The sequence below is a fragment of the Vidua macroura genome, chromosome Z (genome assembly GCF_024509145.1).
Source record: "Vidua macroura isolate BioBank_ID:100142 chromosome Z, ASM2450914v1, whole genome shotgun sequence".
Classification (NCBI taxonomy): Eukaryota; Metazoa; Chordata; class Aves; order Passeriformes; family Viduidae; genus Vidua; species Vidua macroura.
In genome coordinates this window covers 76857202-76873948 of record NC_071611.1, presented here as the reverse complement: position 1 = coordinate 76873948, position 16747 = coordinate 76857202, and the positions used below count along the sequence as shown (strand labels likewise).

At 51.9% G+C, this 16747-nt stretch overlaps 1 protein-coding gene across 1 annotated transcript; it reads left to right on the top strand.

Moving 5' to 3' along the window:
• Positions 1–8229: 8229 nt before the first annotated feature.
• On the top strand, positions 8230–16180 carry LOC128821615 (serine/threonine-protein kinase PAK 3-like; the record flags this gene model as incomplete). Its single annotated transcript, XM_054002810.1, has 9 exons — positions 8230–8282; positions 9084–9132; positions 10426–10535; positions 10962–11079; positions 11910–12009; positions 12438–12634; positions 12965–13099; positions 14618–14761; positions 16004–16180. Coding segments are annotated over 8 exons (807 nt in total), but the record flags the coding sequence as incomplete, so codon positions are not given.
• Between the last annotated feature and the right edge of the window lie 567 nt (positions 16181–16747).

The following is a 16747-nucleotide window of genomic DNA, read 5'->3' as shown; positions in this document are numbered from 1 at the left end:
CAACACTTCTTTAGCACAGCAAGCGAGACTGCAGGCCAATACCCTAGGCTGTGTCTACCTTTTGCTCGGCTTTGCCACTAAGGACCTAGAAACTTGGCTGAGAAGATGCAAATTGTTCCTTAGCAGTCAGTGCCTACATTGAAGCTCATTGTGCAGCCTGCAGCTAAAGCAGCTTTTTTCTCCTCTCTTTCCTGGACTTGCTCTTTCTTTTTGTAAATTGCATGCAGCATGTCCCACACGCTTGCTGTAAACAATTCCCCACAAAAGCTCCCACCAAGCCCCTCTTAGCGCTTGCACTTCTGTTGGGACACAGCACAGGCCCAGCTCCGGGGTTCAGGAGCACACACAAACTGCTCGGCACTTTGCCCTTCAGCGCAAAGCCAGTCACTCTGGTAGCACACACAGGGGGTCCACTTAGACAGGCACGTCCTTGAAGGATGGTATGCAGAAAAAAAATGCTTTTCCTCAGCTCTGGAGAGAACCAGTTTCTAGAAGGACACCTGCAAAGCTCCCCCAGTCTGCGTTTGGGAGGTTCCCACACCCTGCTGGGCAAGAGACACCCCCTTTTTAGGTGAAGCTGTTGACAGGAGCTTTACCAAACACATGGCATCTTTATGCCATTTTTGTTTCAACGTGCTGCCCCAAGGAAAATCTTCTATTTACCAGTCAAACGATGAAAAGCTTTCCGAGAAGCCGCCAATGAAAAGGCGCTGCTGACTGCTCTACGGACTCGCTCCATCGTTTGAGCAGTGCTGCTCGAGTCCGTAGGCCAGGAAAAAAAATAGAAAAAACCCCCCTCTTGCACAAGTCCCCAGACTGTGCAAGGAAAAAGGGGAGCAACAGGACACTTGCACGACTCTACGGACTGTGCAAGAAAATACAGAAGCAAAAGGACACCCGCTGTAATCTGAGAACAGCACAGTCGAGGTGATCCTCCTGCCACGAGCGTGCCAAGGGCTGCTCTGGACGCTGAGGCCTTGCGGGCACCAGGAAACCTCCTGCTGACAGCGCTGTGACGTGGCAGCCCTCTGCTGACATCACAATAGCAGCTGCTCTGGGTTGGTCTGTGAATTCATGCATGGCAACCCAACCTTCTCAGCAGCTAAGACAGAAGAAAAGCCCGGAAAGTTCTCCTCTGCCCCAAAGCAGCACAAAACCCCCTTGCAGTCCAAAACCCACAGCTCAAAGGAACCAAGAGTAACACAAAACAGGCACCAAGCACATACACCCACCCTGTACACCAAGCTGAACACTGAGAGACAACCAGGATGTGAGGAAACCAAAGGCCCCGTGCCCTTTTGGCCAGCAGTGCTTCTGACTAAAGCCAGTTTTAAATTTGCTTTTAAATTCTGTGGGTGAAATCGTGCTTTGCTAATATCCCAGAGAGTTCCCTACATTGGAATGCCTGCCATTCCTGCCCATTTACTGCATGGCTGACATCAACCAGCAAATTGTAGGGCTCGCTGAAGGAAGAATGACACCCAAGCGGGGAGAAAAAGCCAAGTAACCAACCTGCTGCACACACAGCACACTGCTGCTGCACAATCACAGCACCTCAAAGAAGCCTTTGGGGCCTGTGACTCACTTCTGGCAGCTTTCTTGGGCACACATCTGGGAGTCACAGAGATCTGACTCTAATGGACACACAGAAAGAAGGAACAGGAAATCAAATCCCAGTGCGGGACACCGGAGAAGCTGGTGGGGGGAGGAAACCAATGTGGCAAAATGGGCAAGTCCCACCGAAAAAGGAGGAGACCCTGAGGCAGAGACCAAATAGCTCAGCTGGTGGGCACACCTTAGGAAGGCAGGCTCAGAAAAACAGAGCAACCACAAGCCTTCCAAAGTTCAGAAGCTTCCTTCCAGGCTGCATATTGTCCTGATGCAAATTCCCTCTGTGTGTCAGACTGGAAGTCAGGACAATTCTCAAGAAATGACTGATTAGATGACAAATGCCTTTGCATCTACAGACACCACATTTGCACCGTCCTAGTGTCCTAATCCCAAAGCTTTAAAATGTTGGTGGGTGACCCTCATTTCCTCAGGGCTAGAGATCAGGGAGTAGTTTCAAGCATGCACTGCTTACAAAACAGTCCACAGAGCTATGCATACCGTTTTCTGCCCCCCAGTCACAAAACACTGCTGTTTCCTCAAATGAAAGCAACAGAAAGCTCTGGCAGCCTGCCCCCACCCCAAGAGCTTCCAGCAAATTTTTTCCTCTACTTTCTACGTCCTACGTCTTAGCAAAAGTGCTTTCTGCCAGCACAGTGAACTGGAGACAGACCATTTGTTCACGTGCAACAGCACGGGTTGGTGCTCCAGCCTGAGAGCTGGAACACAGGAGCTTGGGCAACTGAGCTTTGAGATGCAACAGAGCCAGAGAACGAAGCTGGCGGTGACTGCTTGGGGAGGAAAGTGGCCCAGCAATGGTACTGCACACAAGCTGTGGAGGAGGCACTCACTATCAGCATGACAGCCCTCATAATAGCACACAAACCCCCATAGTTTTACACATGTATGTCTATACTGCTGCCTTTATAACTTTTTGGAAGCAGTCAGAGCTAGCAGGATTCACCCAGCATCAGGAGCCAATGCAGCCTGGGAACCTGCTGATTTATGGAGGCTTCTGGCTTCCCAGGTGAAGCCAAGGCAAGCCCTGCTGCTGCTGCTGCTGCTGCTGCTGCTGCTCTGCCAGAGAGCTCCGGCTGGGCAGGGATGGCACCACTGTGCCGCGGGCTGTTTCTCCTTCCAGAGCTGGGCGCTGCTTTTGAGCCAGTAGTGGCAGCTGGTGGGAGAACAAATGGGCCTTTTCCTGCGTCAGCACTTATGGACGCACTAGGCCCACCTTCAGGGGAGACTTTCGGCCCCCTCAAAGGAAAGCAGAGGGACACAGTTGGAAAAGGCTTCCTTCCAAGCCGCGCTCGCTCTTGGAAAAGGGAGCCGAGCGCCAGGACGAGCAGCAGGGCCCGATCCCGCCCCCGTGCCTGCAGTGAGGGGCGGCTGCCGCTGGGGGGCGCCATGGGAAGGGAGCGCCCCTGCGCGGGCCGGGCGGGGCGGGGCAGCCGCCAGGGGGCGCCTGGGGCGGGGCGGGGCCCCTCTGTGAGGGGGGAGAGCCTCGGGCAGCTGCGAAGCAGCGCGGAGCCACAAACGGGACTGACCGTCCGCAAGGACAGCGCCAGGGCAATGGACAGCGCCCGGGCACAGCACAGCTTAAGCGCAGGCTGACCGGGAAGGCAATCTTCACATGCACTGCAGGATTTAGGCGTTTTGATGCCACAGCCCTGCCATGAGCTGGCTGGGCACAAAGCCGCCCCGAGCACCGGTGCCTCCTCTCCAGGCTTGCCAAGGTACGAAGTGTTCTTGTTCACAAATTTCCAATGATTTAAATGGCAGGATATCTGTCCATCTCTCCTTTTCCTACACAGTTCTTGTTCAGATAAAAACCTGGTCCTGGTTTCCTACTCATGTTGCTAGAAGCTGGAGGTTTCACTCCAATAATATCGTTTGGTGAATTCCTTCAGTCCCTTTTACTTAGAGAGTGCCTGGCAAACAAAGTACCTATAGGTACACCGTGGATAGCATGAAACATTGACGGGTCGGCCAGGAGAACACTGTTCTGTCCCCCTGCAGAGGGACTTGGAAGTGCTGATGAGCTGAGGGCTGTGAGCAGAGGCTGGGCTTTTGCTCGTTGGCAGAGACTTTGTGGGCACAGCCACCCGTGTGTGATAAGTCAGGCAACGGCAATCTGAGCTTTGTCCGCTGAGCTCAAACTCAGCTGGGCTTTCTGTGCTGGGCTAGATCATGAGGAAAGGCTGCCCAGTCACCTGGAGGGGCTTGCTTTGCTATTTGAAGTGGTAAAATTGTCCTGCTGTACCTGAGTTTCCATGCAAGCTGTTTTCCATACTAAGGTGTAGGGTTCTTAAGGCACATCATCCTGGAGAAACTGCCCCTGTGTGCCAGGAACAATTGCTCTTCGTCTTCACAACTTGTAGGTCAGAGAAGGAGAGCCTGCAGAGCAGCCTGCTGGAGGCTCAGCAGCACGTATCAGAGCTGGAGATAGCCAGGAGCCGTGTGGAAGCCCAAGTGCGCACAGCCACGCAGGCCAAGGAGGCGATACTGGGTGAGAGGCTCGTGCGCTTTGTTTCTGGGGATCGCCCTGCCTAGTGCAGCTGCTGCGAAGCCAGCTCTGTCTGCAGGGCTTCTGAGGAGTGAAGGAGCTGAGGGCAGGTTCCTCCTGGCCTGAAACTGAAAGGGCTTAAGGTCAGCAGATTCCTCTGCTTGTGTAGTCTCTGACTGTTGCCGTGTGTCATGTTTGCAGAGGATGTGAGGGGCCTTCGTCGTGAGCTGCTGGCTGTAAGATCTCTCAGCAAGCAGCAATGTGAAGACATGGCTCAACAGCTCCGCTGGGCAGAAGAGCAGTGCAGCAAGGCTCTGAGACTCTGGCAATCTGCTGAGGAAGCGAAGGAAGAACTGGTAAGAAACAATACATCCCTGAAGTTTTCAGGCAAGTTTGGAGGGCTGGCTTAGCAGAAGAGCAGCCTGAGTCTGTGACATGGTTGCAAGCATCTGCTGTAGGCTACACGTTGCTGGGCCGGGCAGCAGAGGGCTTCAAGGGCTCCTACTTGAAGGCCTGTGAAGACCCAGAGGACAATGCTGGGACAGTATATGCAGCCACAGGTTGAGCACGGGCATAAGCCAAGTTCCCCAGGAGGCTGGGTGGTCGCCACCCAAAGCATGGCAGCGAAGGGGCAGCGTCTTCCCCACAGCCTCGTGCCATGCAGCAGACTGCTGCTGACCTTGCTGCCAAGTGCAGTGCCAGCAACTGGCTTCCTTGCTTTCTGTCCTTCCACAGTGGACAGAAGTCTTCCCTTTGAGCCTGAAGCAGTTGCAACAGGCCCCGTGTTGCTGGTATTTCAGCTGGTGGCCTGTCTTGTGACTGGGTCATCGAGGTGCTGGCCTCGTCCTCATCCTGCAGTCCATCTGCAGCTTTTCCTTGATCAAAGGGCAGGGGGAATTTGAGAACAGAGTCTCTGAGAACAGACAGAAATCCTGAAGAGAGGGGGGCCAGGAAACAGGCAGCCATCAGAGCAGGGAAGGCAGGTGACCTCTCCTTTCCTTACACATGTTGGGCCTCCTCCTACGTTGATTGTTAGGGCAGGAGTGCTGGAGGGCACAAAGTCACTAGTGTGCACTCTTCAGGTACGGGGGTTGTTGCAGGGATGAAGCTTCCATTTTTTTCTTTAGGGAGCATTGCTGGGACTTCATCTGGAAGTGTGTCTTCCCCTCATCAGGCACTGGAAGCACAGAGCCTGGCAGGCTCCAGTGCTGAGCAGCAGGCAGAAGAGCTAGGATGGAAGGGTTAGAGCTGGGTAGAGAAGCAGAAGGAAGTGGCTGAACACAAGTGCTTTTGAGAGTGCAAAAGAGGAGACCTGAGCGAGATTGCAGATGCCAGTAAGATTCCTCTTGACAGAATATCAAGCTGCAGGCAGAGCTGCAGGAAGCTCAGGGGAAGATGAAGGCCATGGAGAAGAGGCACAAAGAAGAAATGGAAAGGATGCATAAGGTCCTGCTGCAGTACAGCCCAGCTGAAGAAAAGCAGGTGAGTGAAAGAGCAGGAGGCACTGCAGTGGTGCAACAAGTGGTCTCTGCCCTTGCTGCCTTTCCCCTGCAGAGCAGCAGGTGGATGGGGGCAATGTCTCTGACCGCCATGCTCTGTGGTCTCCATGGCAGCTGGTCAGAAGGACACTTACTGGGCCTCTGAATCTCAGCTGCTGCCCTGGGCAGCAGGGCTAGTGCTTTGGCCGGTGGGCCAGCAATCCTCTGAATGTATTTCTGCTGGCCTCGTAGTGCTCGCTTTGTTTTTTGAGGGGTTTGCTCAGGCGAGCATGGTGACCCACACAGATTCTGAGCAAGTTGTCCCTGTCCATGGTGAATGCAGTCCTCAGAACGGGGTGAAGTGTGAAGTTGTTCTTTCCCTTTTGCAGTCTCTACTACGGCTGACTGTGACAAGCTGTGGTCTCTGACTGCTCGTTTGGGTTTGACTGGAGGTGGAAGAGTTGGCAGCTCAGCTTGCAGCCTAACAGCACCAGTGCTGTTCCTAAGGGCTTGCCTTTGAAATGCTCTGTCTGGGGCATCTCTGCCAGGCACCTTTCTGACACACACAAATTTCTTGTCCCAGATGGACGCAGGATCTGCCATCAAAGCTGCCGCTGCAGCAGCATCCTCCGAAGAAGCCTCCTCTCCGCAGCCCGAAAACCCGAGCGTGAGCAGTTCGGCCCTCTCAAGCCGGGAGAAAGAGAAGCAGTTCCTGAAGCTGCTGAGTACGTCCTGGGGATTTCTTGTGCCATCGAGCAGCGCATTATAGTGTGTGCCTCAGCATGAGCTGTAGCACATGTTCTTCCTCGCTTTGGTGTCAGACAGACCTTTTGCACTCCCTACAGAAGCCATTGTTGTGCTCGGAGGCAGCCAGGGAGCATTTGGGGCGTTCCTTTTGCCTTTGAGGGCAGCTGGGCGTGGGTGGGCTTTGCCTGAGCTTCCCTGTGCAATAAAGACAAAAGCAGGGATTGTGTCCTGAGCCGCAGTAGCCTGCAACCTATGCAGTGACCGAGTGAACATGTGTGTGCTAGTCTGGCCAAACGGATCAGAACAGTTGGCTTCCTAGATTCCCTTTAGACTCCTGACTTGTCACCAGTCATTGGAGACAGAATACATCAGTGAATTTGATTGGCTGTGCAGCTTGTTTACTGCTGGTGTTGTTTTTATGACTCTTAGTACTTCTCCTATTCCTTCCACAGTTGGTTTTGATAAGAATCCTCCATTTTGGTTAGCCTGACCTCCTTGAAATGAACATCAGGTGACAGCACAATTAAGAGAGGAAGAGGTCTTTTCAGTACGCCCTAAAAGTTAAAAAATTATATTCTTAGAAGAATCTTGAGGAATCAGAGAGGAAGAGTTCTTTTCAAAGTGCCCCAAAAGAAGCAAAACAGGATACTCTTTTTACAATCCCTCTTTGATATCTTAGTTGTATGCTTAGGAAGATGCATCAAAGAAGGAAGCCTCTGCTGCATGTTCCTCTGGTACCAGGCACGCTGTACTGCTACTGCCCGCTGGTAAATACTCCTGGAATACTAAGCATTGGCCTCAATCCCTGCACAGATCGTACTCTAGGAAAGCACACCAAGGCCTTGCTGATTCTGCAGTACAACTGAGTTGCTTCTTGCCACTGGTAATAGCTGCCAGTGCAGTGCTGTCAGAGAATAAGCGGTCAGGTACAGAACAGAGCCCGGTTTACTCAGCGTTTGCCACCAGCTGTTGGGACAAAAGGTGGATTGATCTACTGCTCCAGGGTCTGAAGTCAAAGACAATCATGTTCTGTCTTGAGTGAGGTCAGCAGCTTGTAACGGGGCTCAGTCTGGCTCTGGCTTCTTCACAGTGGCTGTCAGTGGCCATTTGTGGGCTTTGCCGAGCTTTTTGTCATACCTGCCCTGCCACTGACAGCTGGTGTGACTGCAGAGGCTGGAGCCTTCCTTAGCTGTGAGGTTGCAGCTGCCGTCCCGTTGCTGCAGCTTTGCCTGGACTGATGAAAGGATCAGCATCTCATTTGTGCAGGTGTCTGTGTCACGGCAGGGCCTGAGGAGCGGCGCTGTCCTTGTTCCCCGTCTGGGCTGTGCCCATTTGGGAAGATGGGGCACGTGGGTGGTGTTCAAGGGGCTGAGTCCAGTGCCAGTGACTGCTGCACGCCAGGCTGAAGACAAGGACTTGTAGTTCTTCACTACATGGGGAATGGGCAAAGTCATCTTCAGAACTTAGCCTGCTCATCAATGAAGAGGGTCCTAATTCTTAGAGCCACTGTTCTTGGTTATAGCATGAGCTGCTGCTCTCTAAAAATGTCAAGGCATTCTTTAGGCAAACTGCTGAGAGGTAGAGAAGGTGCCTTCCTCTCCCGGAATTCACTTTGCAATATTCTTTCTGCCTTGGTGCCTGTCCTTTTCTGGTCTCTGTCTGCTCTGATGCTTTTTCCATGGGCTTAGTTTCCTCTCAAGGTAACCCTTCAATGGAGTGTGGAGAATCAGGCTCTGTGCAGGCCAGGTGTGCTACAGAGCTGCCTGTCTTGCTGGGGCTGCTGTTGTTGTTCTTGTTGATGTGAGTGGAGGTGGGTTTCAGATCTCCTGGAAGTCAGGATCTCTGTTTTGAAGTGTGCTTCTTGCATTTTGTTTTTCAGGGCGTGTGGTGAGTGTGGGAGATCCAGAGAAGAAGTACACTGGATGGAGACCTATTGGCAGTGGGTGAGTGCAGCCACGCTTACTTCTACAGAACCATGGGCCAGGTATTTTGGTGCTGCAATATCACATGGGAAGTCAGGCAAGCTGCAAGCATCTTCAGGCCCTGGCTTTAGTCTGTCCCTGTCTCAGTGCTGAGGCAGTACAAGGCATCATGAAAGATCACTGGATGCTGACGACATCTTGCCTGCCTCAAGGAGCAGGACCTGGAAGCCTTCCTGTCCCTCAAACATGTGGCGCCAGTTTGCCTATTTTCCCAGGAGACATGGTTTTGTATGATTCAAAGTAATTTGGCCACACTCATGAAGGAAGAAAACCTGAGAGAGCAATGTCCCACCTGATAGCTGTCAGATAGCAGCTGTCAGTAGCATTTCTTAGTAGTATTTTCCTGAAAACAAAATTCCGTGGTTAGGAAAATAAGGAAGGCTGTGTGGTGTTGCCTGAGTTTGGCAGGTAGGATGAAAAGAGAGTGGTGAGAAGGCCCAGCAGGACTGTATGTTTCATTGCCTGCAAAGGCACGCCACAGGCACAGATGCAAGAAGGAAAAGGATAAGAAAACACCCGCATGCACAGTCTAGTGTGTACATTTGAGATTTGTAGCAGCCCTTTCTCTTCCAGTTGCACCCAGCTTTTCCCTTGGACACTCTGCATGGCAGAGGGCTGCTGGGCTGCTGTGCCTTTGGCTGAAGAGTAGACAAAGCCTGGTGGTTTTGAGACACTGCAGGCAGCAGAGAGCTCCTGCCTGGGCTGCCTTTTGCTTCTCAGCACTGACCAACTTCTCTGTTCTTGCCACTGTTCTGTTTCCAGGGGGTTTGGAACCGTTTATAAGGCCTTCAACGCTGCCACAGGACGAGCAGTAAGTGCCAACAGCCCATTCAGATTTTGCAGCCCTTGAGTGCTTTCCCTTGTGATGTGATCCGTGGCCAAAGCTTTGGGCCACCTGACTCTTTGCTGCAAAGGCTGTCCCACAGAAGCAGCCTGTCCAGAGGCAGGCTGCAAAATGCATTTGGGACAGACTTTGTCCTCCCTCCCTACCTGAATGAATGCAAGGATGGCGGTGGTGCCTTTCAGAGAAGGACACGCTGGCTTGGACTTCCTGGATAAACATGCATAGATTAGCAGATGGCAAGAGCCATCATTCCAGCCCAATTCCTCTTAAGCCCAGGTTCAGACACAGATAGGATTTCCCATTGTTTTCCATCACGTGGTTCAGTTTGAAAATATAATGCAAGTCCTAAAGAAGGAGAGATCTTGTTTGGAGCAGAGTTTTGCCTTTCAGTCCTAGGGAACCTAGTTCACACACACACACACACACACACACACACACACACACAGGCACAGATCAATGCGAAGAAATGGATGAAGAGCCTTAAATAATACAACCTTGTGTTGATCCTGTGTTGAAGACATGGTGTCTTGGAGAGTGCCGCTGCTCTTTGGGACGATAAGTTCATAGTCCTTGATTCTTGTTTTTGGCTCTCGGCAAATACAACTGCATCTTTCTGGTAGTTCATTATCCACCTGCAGTGCTGCGCTCAGGAACTGCACTTGGAGGGAGGTGGAGGAGGCGTCCGAAAGCCCGAAGCCCTGCTTATGACCTGCCGTGCATCCATAGGGTACCACATAAAGGGTTATTCATTCTTAAAGCCATTAAAAAATTATAAATGACAATAATTCCACGGTGTAAACCATGTTCAAGATTGTTCTTCAGAGTTGCGAAGCCCAAACTGAAGAACTTAGGATGTGCTAGGATTGTAACTTTACTCTGAGTTGCCTTGGAGTTCTTTTTTGGACAGCATGTTCCCCGTCATGTAGGTGTGTGTTTCCTTTGGCACCCAGTCAAGAATGGCAGCCATCTCCAAAAGGCTGGTGAAAGCCCCTAGAAATGCTAACGTATTTCCAGTGGTTACAATTTACCTTCACAGGAGCAAAATTACTTTTGGCTTGCAAAACCTGTGTAAATGATAATAGTAGTGATAAACAAAGTCTGTTTGAGAAGTCTGCAGGTGCAGAGAGTGCTGTTAGCGCTTTGTGGTTGATGGTTTAGTGTCCATTTCTACCGAGGTGACAAGGCATCCAGGCCTGTGAGTGCACGGAGTAAGAGGCTCTCGTAATGTCCGCTCCTGATGGCTTTTCAATGTCATTGTAGGTGGCCGTAAAGCAAGTTAATCTCCAGCAGCAGGGCTGCGAGGATGTGTTGAAGGAAATCCTGGTCATGAAGGAATATAAGAACCCCAATATTGTCACCTACCTAGAAAGGTAAATATTCTGGCAGAAAATGGATCTTTCAATTAACATCAATCTAGTCCTGCACAAGGCATGGGAGGAGATTGCATTTTGTCCCCATGAATGCTTCCTGGCAGAAATAGCTTGGAGATCGATCTCAGAAACCTGGCTCTCTTACTAAGCCAGCAGCATGTTTCCCAGGCTCTTGCCTGATTAGAAAACCTTTCTCTTTCTCTCTGACTGAGCTGAGAATACCCACAGCCTCCTTTTCCACTGATGTGCCTTCCTCATTCAGATGGCACAGATGGCAAGCAGTGGATAGCCTGGGTGGAGTGTGTCTTCATTTGATTCTGTCTTCATTTACCAGTGACCTGGAAACAAAACTCAGCTGCAGTCTTTCCTTCATCCGGCAATTCAGCTGTGCACATTCAGCTCAATTCTGTTGCGTTCATCTTGCAGCTACCTTGTCAGTGAGGATGTCCTGGTGGTGTTGGAGTATATGGATGGAGGCTCCTTAGCTGATGTGGTCAGCATGAAAAGGATGGCTGTAGGACACATAGCAACAGTGTGTCGGGAGGTAAGGGGCCCTGCTTGTGCTTGGGATGGCTTGGACAGGCTCGTCCCTCAAAAGCGCTGCAAAGCGAGTGATTCCATGTTCAGAGCTTTCTTTCTGTGTTGCTCTTATGCTTTGGAGAAGAAAGAGCATTGGGAGTGAACTGCCTGCCAGTGTCCCTGCCCTTACTATAGTCTGTTCTTTACTCTTCTAGACCATTGTTGAACTCCCTGTCTCGATTTCATTTGTATTTTCTGTTCTGCACTTTGCCTCTCCAAGCCTTTGCCCAAACCCTTTCTGCATTGCCTTCTTTGCCTGTAAGTGCAAAGGTGCTGGTGTCCAAGTTTTAAACCAGCAGCAAAGCCAAAGAGAGACTCATCTGTCACATTCCCAACTTCAAAGGATGGCACGGCACCCACCATGCTGCTTGCTGCTGAAAACTGACAAATGAGCTCCTTCCAAGTCTGCTGTCAAGGAGGCCCTATAACCCTTGTCCTCCAGCCTCCCACTCGACAGTGATCCCCTTGGTACCCAAGGCAGGAACTTTTTCTCTTTTGGCAAATCATTGCTTGTCCTCCAGACAGGGAGAGTGCATCCAGTGCAGCAGGGATCATTCTGACTGGCTTTGCAGGGGACAGTCTTGAGCAAGGACTGATGTTTCCCTCTCAAGCGCTAATATGCCTTGCCTTGGAAAGATCCTGCTCTCCTCCTCGTGTTGCAGCAGCATGCACTTCCTCTTGCCAGCGCTCACTGCTCCTTTGAGATCTGTGAATCTTCAGGAGCAGTGTCCTTTTGGATGTGATGAAATCAGATCAGGCTAACTTTTGGCCTCCTGTTTCTTTTTTCTCTCCCAGTGCCTGCAAGGCCTGGCTTTCCTTCATGCCAACCAGGTGATCCACAGAGACATCAAAAGTGACAACATCCTTCTGGGCCGGGATGGCTCCGTCAAGCTGGGTGGGTGTTCTGGGTCAGGCGCAGCGCTCCGGGGAGGCGGTGTGGGGCTGCTTTTGAGCGGCTGCCGGGTGCCCAGCAGTGGTGCTGGTGAGAGGGCAGGGAGCACTCTGGGAGCCCAGGGCGCAGCTGTAAGGGGCTGAGTGGTCTAGAGAGCAAGAAGGTAGCAAGAGTAACTTTGGTTTGTGTGTGTGTTCCTTCCAAAGGGAGAGAGTTACAGTGTAAACGTTCCGGTGCCTGAGGAAAAGCCAGGGTGGGAATCCTGGGGGGGGGTTGCTAAGTGGACAATTGCCCATGTCCTTGGCTGCAGCCCTGAGGAATGAGAGCCCAGCTGCTTTTCCAGCTCGATTCAGCACTGCATTCTGAGACGTAGAGTGAGGAAGCCTTTTCCTTGGTTCCCTACTTGAAGCAGTGTTTGTTTTTCTCCTCAGCCGATTTTGGCCTCTGTGCTCCGCTCAGCCCTGAGCAGAGTAAACGGAGGTCGATGGTCGGGACCACTTGCTGGATGGCACCCGAGGTGGTGAGAAGACAGCCATACGGCCCCAAAGTGGACATCTGGTCCCTTGGCATTGTGGGAATAGAAATGGCCAAAGGAGAGGCTCCTTATATTCGGGAAACGCGTGAGAGGGTAAGGTGCAAATACGCTCAGAGAGCGGTGTCCTTCTCCTGTGTGTCCATTAGACAAAATCCCATGCCCACAGCTTAAAGTGCTTCCACCAAGGCCCACTTGTAAAACCGTCCTTGGGGCTCGCATCAGCTGTCAAGGCAAGACCTGTTGCAGCTTGGAAGAGCTGGGGCTGCACTGGAGCCTTTTTTCCTTTGGGAGGGAAGGCTCATCTCTAAGCATCTGCTAGGCAAGAAATTGCCACTGCAGGCTGGAGCTTAAAAGATGGGGTCTAGGTGAGCACTGAAGGATATGGAAGAATCACGTAGAGTCTCATGTTTCCTTTGGCTTCAGGCTAAGTACCTGATAGGCAAGCAAGGCGTACCAGACCTGCACAAGCTCAGGCTGCCCTCTGGCTTGTGTGAATTTCTGGGCTGCTGCCTGCAGATGGATGTGGACAGGCGAGGCTCTGCCAAGGAACTTCTGCAGGTACAAGGCAAAGCGGCTGCAGCCCAAAGAGCTGTTCCCTGTCAGGGTTTGTTCCTCGGCCAAACTCCAGGGCTTCCGATGGGCCCCCCCACATAGCAATATCCACTCTGGGTGCTTTTCCAATGAAAACCAAGCAGGATCCAAGATTGGTTGAGATTAGAAGGGACCAGTGAAGGTCATCTAGTCCAAAACCCCAGTCACTGGCAAAGACATCTTCAAGTGGATCAGGTTGCTCAGGGTCCCATCCAAGCTGACCTTGAATGTTGCCAGGCTTGGGGCTCCTCCCAGCTCTCTGGGCAGCCTGTGCCAGTGTTTCAGCACTCTCCTCGTAAACACTTTCTTCCTTAGAGCCAATCGAGTGTCTTGTAGCTTAAAACCATTCACCCTTGTCCTCTTACAATTGGCCCTACGAAAAGATTTGTCCCCATTCTTCTTAGAAGGCCCTACAAATATTGAAAGGTCTCCTTGGGGCTTGCTCTTCTCCAGGCTAAACAAGCACAACTCTCCCAGCCGTTCCTCAGAGGAGAGCTCCCAGCTTCTGGTCATTTCTGTGACCCTCTTTTGTTCTCAGGTGGTGTATTCATGTTTACCTGGTAGCAAAGGAACTGAAGTATTGCAATGCCAGGGACGGGGGCTTGAAGAGCACAACAAAAGCAGTCTAGAACCAAGCGGTTCTAGATTGGTCCGTGGGAAGGCAGGGGCTGTGAGGGAGCTCACTGTGAGCATCCGAGGGCACTCAGCTTGTCCCTCCTGCCCCAGCCTTAGAGGTTTCTGCCAGGCAGACGGGGACAGCTGAGCAGGAGTTGTGCCAGCCCCATGTGCTGCCTGGCCCGCTCAAGTAGATGAGAATTGCTGCGGCTTTGCTGCCAGGTTTTGTGGCAGACAAGGAGCTGGTGACCAGGCCATTTCCTTGGCTGTTCCTGCTGAGAAGGAAGATGGCAGCCAGCACAGGAGCGGGGGGCATGCCAAGGCAGACACTGCTCTTCCTGCAAGCCAGAGCTCAGCCCATCTGTGCCCTGCTGCTTGTGTCCTTGCTCCTGGCTTGCTGCTGAAAACCTGCGTGTCCAGCGCTCCTGAGAACAACACGTGCGGTCAATAATTTCAGAGCCCTTGGGAGTCTCTTGAGGACTGCCCAATGCCCCACATCTCTTTTGGACACTCAAATAGCCCATGTCTGTAGAAAAGAGGAGCTGGAATAAGTGTGTTGAGTTCTTGAAAGGAACAAAACCTTTGGACAGCAAGCAGCAATCCCACAGTGCTGTCAGGACAAAAATGCCAGCAAGTGATGACACCTTGAGGAACGGACTAGTGCAGTTCTGGGCCATGTTTGCCTGTGCTAGCAGCATCCTGGACATGAAGGCTCATGTGCTGATGGTGACCTCAGGCCACCTATGTTTGTGTATTTCTGGGGGCTAGAGGAATCCAGCTTGACCCTGTTAGGAAGTCAGTTTGGAAAAGAATGGTTCCTTTTTCCTTTCTCTCTTTTAATTTGGTTTGTTCCTTTTCCCCTTTGGGCAGCATCCATTTCTCCAGTCAGCAGAGCCTCTCTTAAGCCTCTTCTGACAGCCTGATCGCTGTCATCCCTGCAGCCAAGTCATGCAGGAAGCAAAGGAGATGACAAGGACCACTTCAGCACTTGGAGAACTGAACCTGTGAGAACAGGTAGAAATCCTGAGGGGAGAGGGGCCAGGAAACAGGCAGCCATCAGAGCAGGAAAGGAAGGTGGCATCTCCTTTTCCTCGTACCTGCTGATCCTGCTTTTGAATTTCTGCTTGGGACAGCATTGCTGGAGGGCACAAAGTCACTACTGACGTGCACTTTTCAGGTGGGGGGTGGTGTGAGGCATGAAGCTTCCACTGGTTATTTGGGGAGCTTGGCTGGCACTTCATGTGGAAGTGTCTTCCTCCCCTCACCAGGAGTCGGAAGGGCAGCGTCTGGAGGCACAGCAGCTGCTGGCACAAGGGGAAAATTTCCTGACAGAGGTACAGAAGGAGCAAGAGAAAAGGCTGCTTGAGATGAAGCAGTAAATTGCCATCATGCAGCCTGGGCGAGAAAAGATAAGAACCAGAGAGAGTCAAGAGGCACAGAGTGTGAAAAGAGAGTTTGTGTGTTGTTTTGGACTCCTCTGGGCTCCTTCTGGGCACTGTTTCTCTGGACACTGTCTGTCTGGGTGGCATTGTCTCTTAGCTGGCCCTTGGTAAACAGTGCTGGAGAGATTTTTGTGTCTGCAGGGAGCGGTCTGGTGAGAGGCTACCAGAGCGCAGGTTTGAGGAAGGCAGGAATGGTGCTGCAGGCCCAAAGAGAAAGGGAAGCCCAGAACTTCCCCTCAGAAGGAGGGAGGTGCCACGGGAAGCCCCTGCAGAGCCAGGCTGGAGCTGTGGGAGAGGGCTGGCTGTCAGGCTGCTGAGGAGGTGCCTGAAGCTGCTGAGTACGTCCTGTGCATTCCTTGTCCAGTCGAGTAGTGTATTATAGTGTGTGTGCCTCAGCATGGGCTGTAACACACGTTCCTCCTCCTTTGGTGTTGGGAGAGACATTTTGGACTCCCTACAGAAGCCACTGTGGCGCTTGGATGCAGGCAGGGAGCACTTGGGGCATTCCTTTTGCCTTTGAGGGCAGCTGGCAGTGGGTGGGCTTTGCCTGAGCTTCCCTCTACAGTAAAGACAAAAGCAGGGATTGTTTTGGGAGCAGCAGATGGCTGTGACCTAGCCAATGACTCAGAGAAGGTGTGTGTGCTAGTCTGGCCACACTGATCAGAACAGTTGGCTTCCTGGATTCCCTTTAGACTCCAGACTTGTCACCAGTCTTTGGAGACAAAATACTTCAGAGAAATTGATTGGCTGTAGGGCTGGTTTCATACTGCTGTTGTTTCTATGACTGTTTGTACTTCTATTATTCCTTCTCCAGATCACATGGGCCCCTGCCATCTAAATCCCAACTCTAAGGGCTTTTCAAATGAAAAGGAAGGAAACTTGCAGCGAAGCAATCGAGGAAGCAGAAGAGATGACCAGGACCACTTCAGGATTACTTCCTCCAAAGGCAGCTTGGAGCTGGACTCACAATAAAAGTCCTATACACCCCCAAGCCTGCTGGACGATTGCCTTCCTTGTCAGCCATGGAATAAGGCTCTACGTTCCCTTCTGAATTGGCCATTCTTTCTTAAAAATGGAAAGTCCCTCTAAAGGGCATCCTGGTGTGGTTTGGATTTGGCAACAATCTCCTCCATTTATCAGCTCCAACCCACACTGCCTTTGGAATGCTGTCCATTGGCTAGCTTTTTCCCCAACCATGGATTTCTGGATGAGGAAGAAAGGGCAATTGCATTTCCAGCCAAAACCCAGTGAAGAGCAGGGCAGCCAAAACATCCTGTGGAGATACAGGCTTTCAGCCGGGCACACAGAGGCTTTTGGTTCCTGCTCGGTGTAGCCGGCACGTCTCCTCTGTGGACTGCTCCTGCCTCCCACGTGGCCATGGCTAATAGGTACAAGGCTCTGCAAGTGGATCGAAGAAGGTGGGCACATCTGCTGGCAGTACAGGAGAGCAGAGAGGAAACAGCCTGGCAGGACCCTGGCCAGCAAGGCAAGGCACCCGCTGGACCTGCTCTTTGTCAACAGAAAAGGACTGGTGGGTGATGGCACGCTTGGGGTTGTC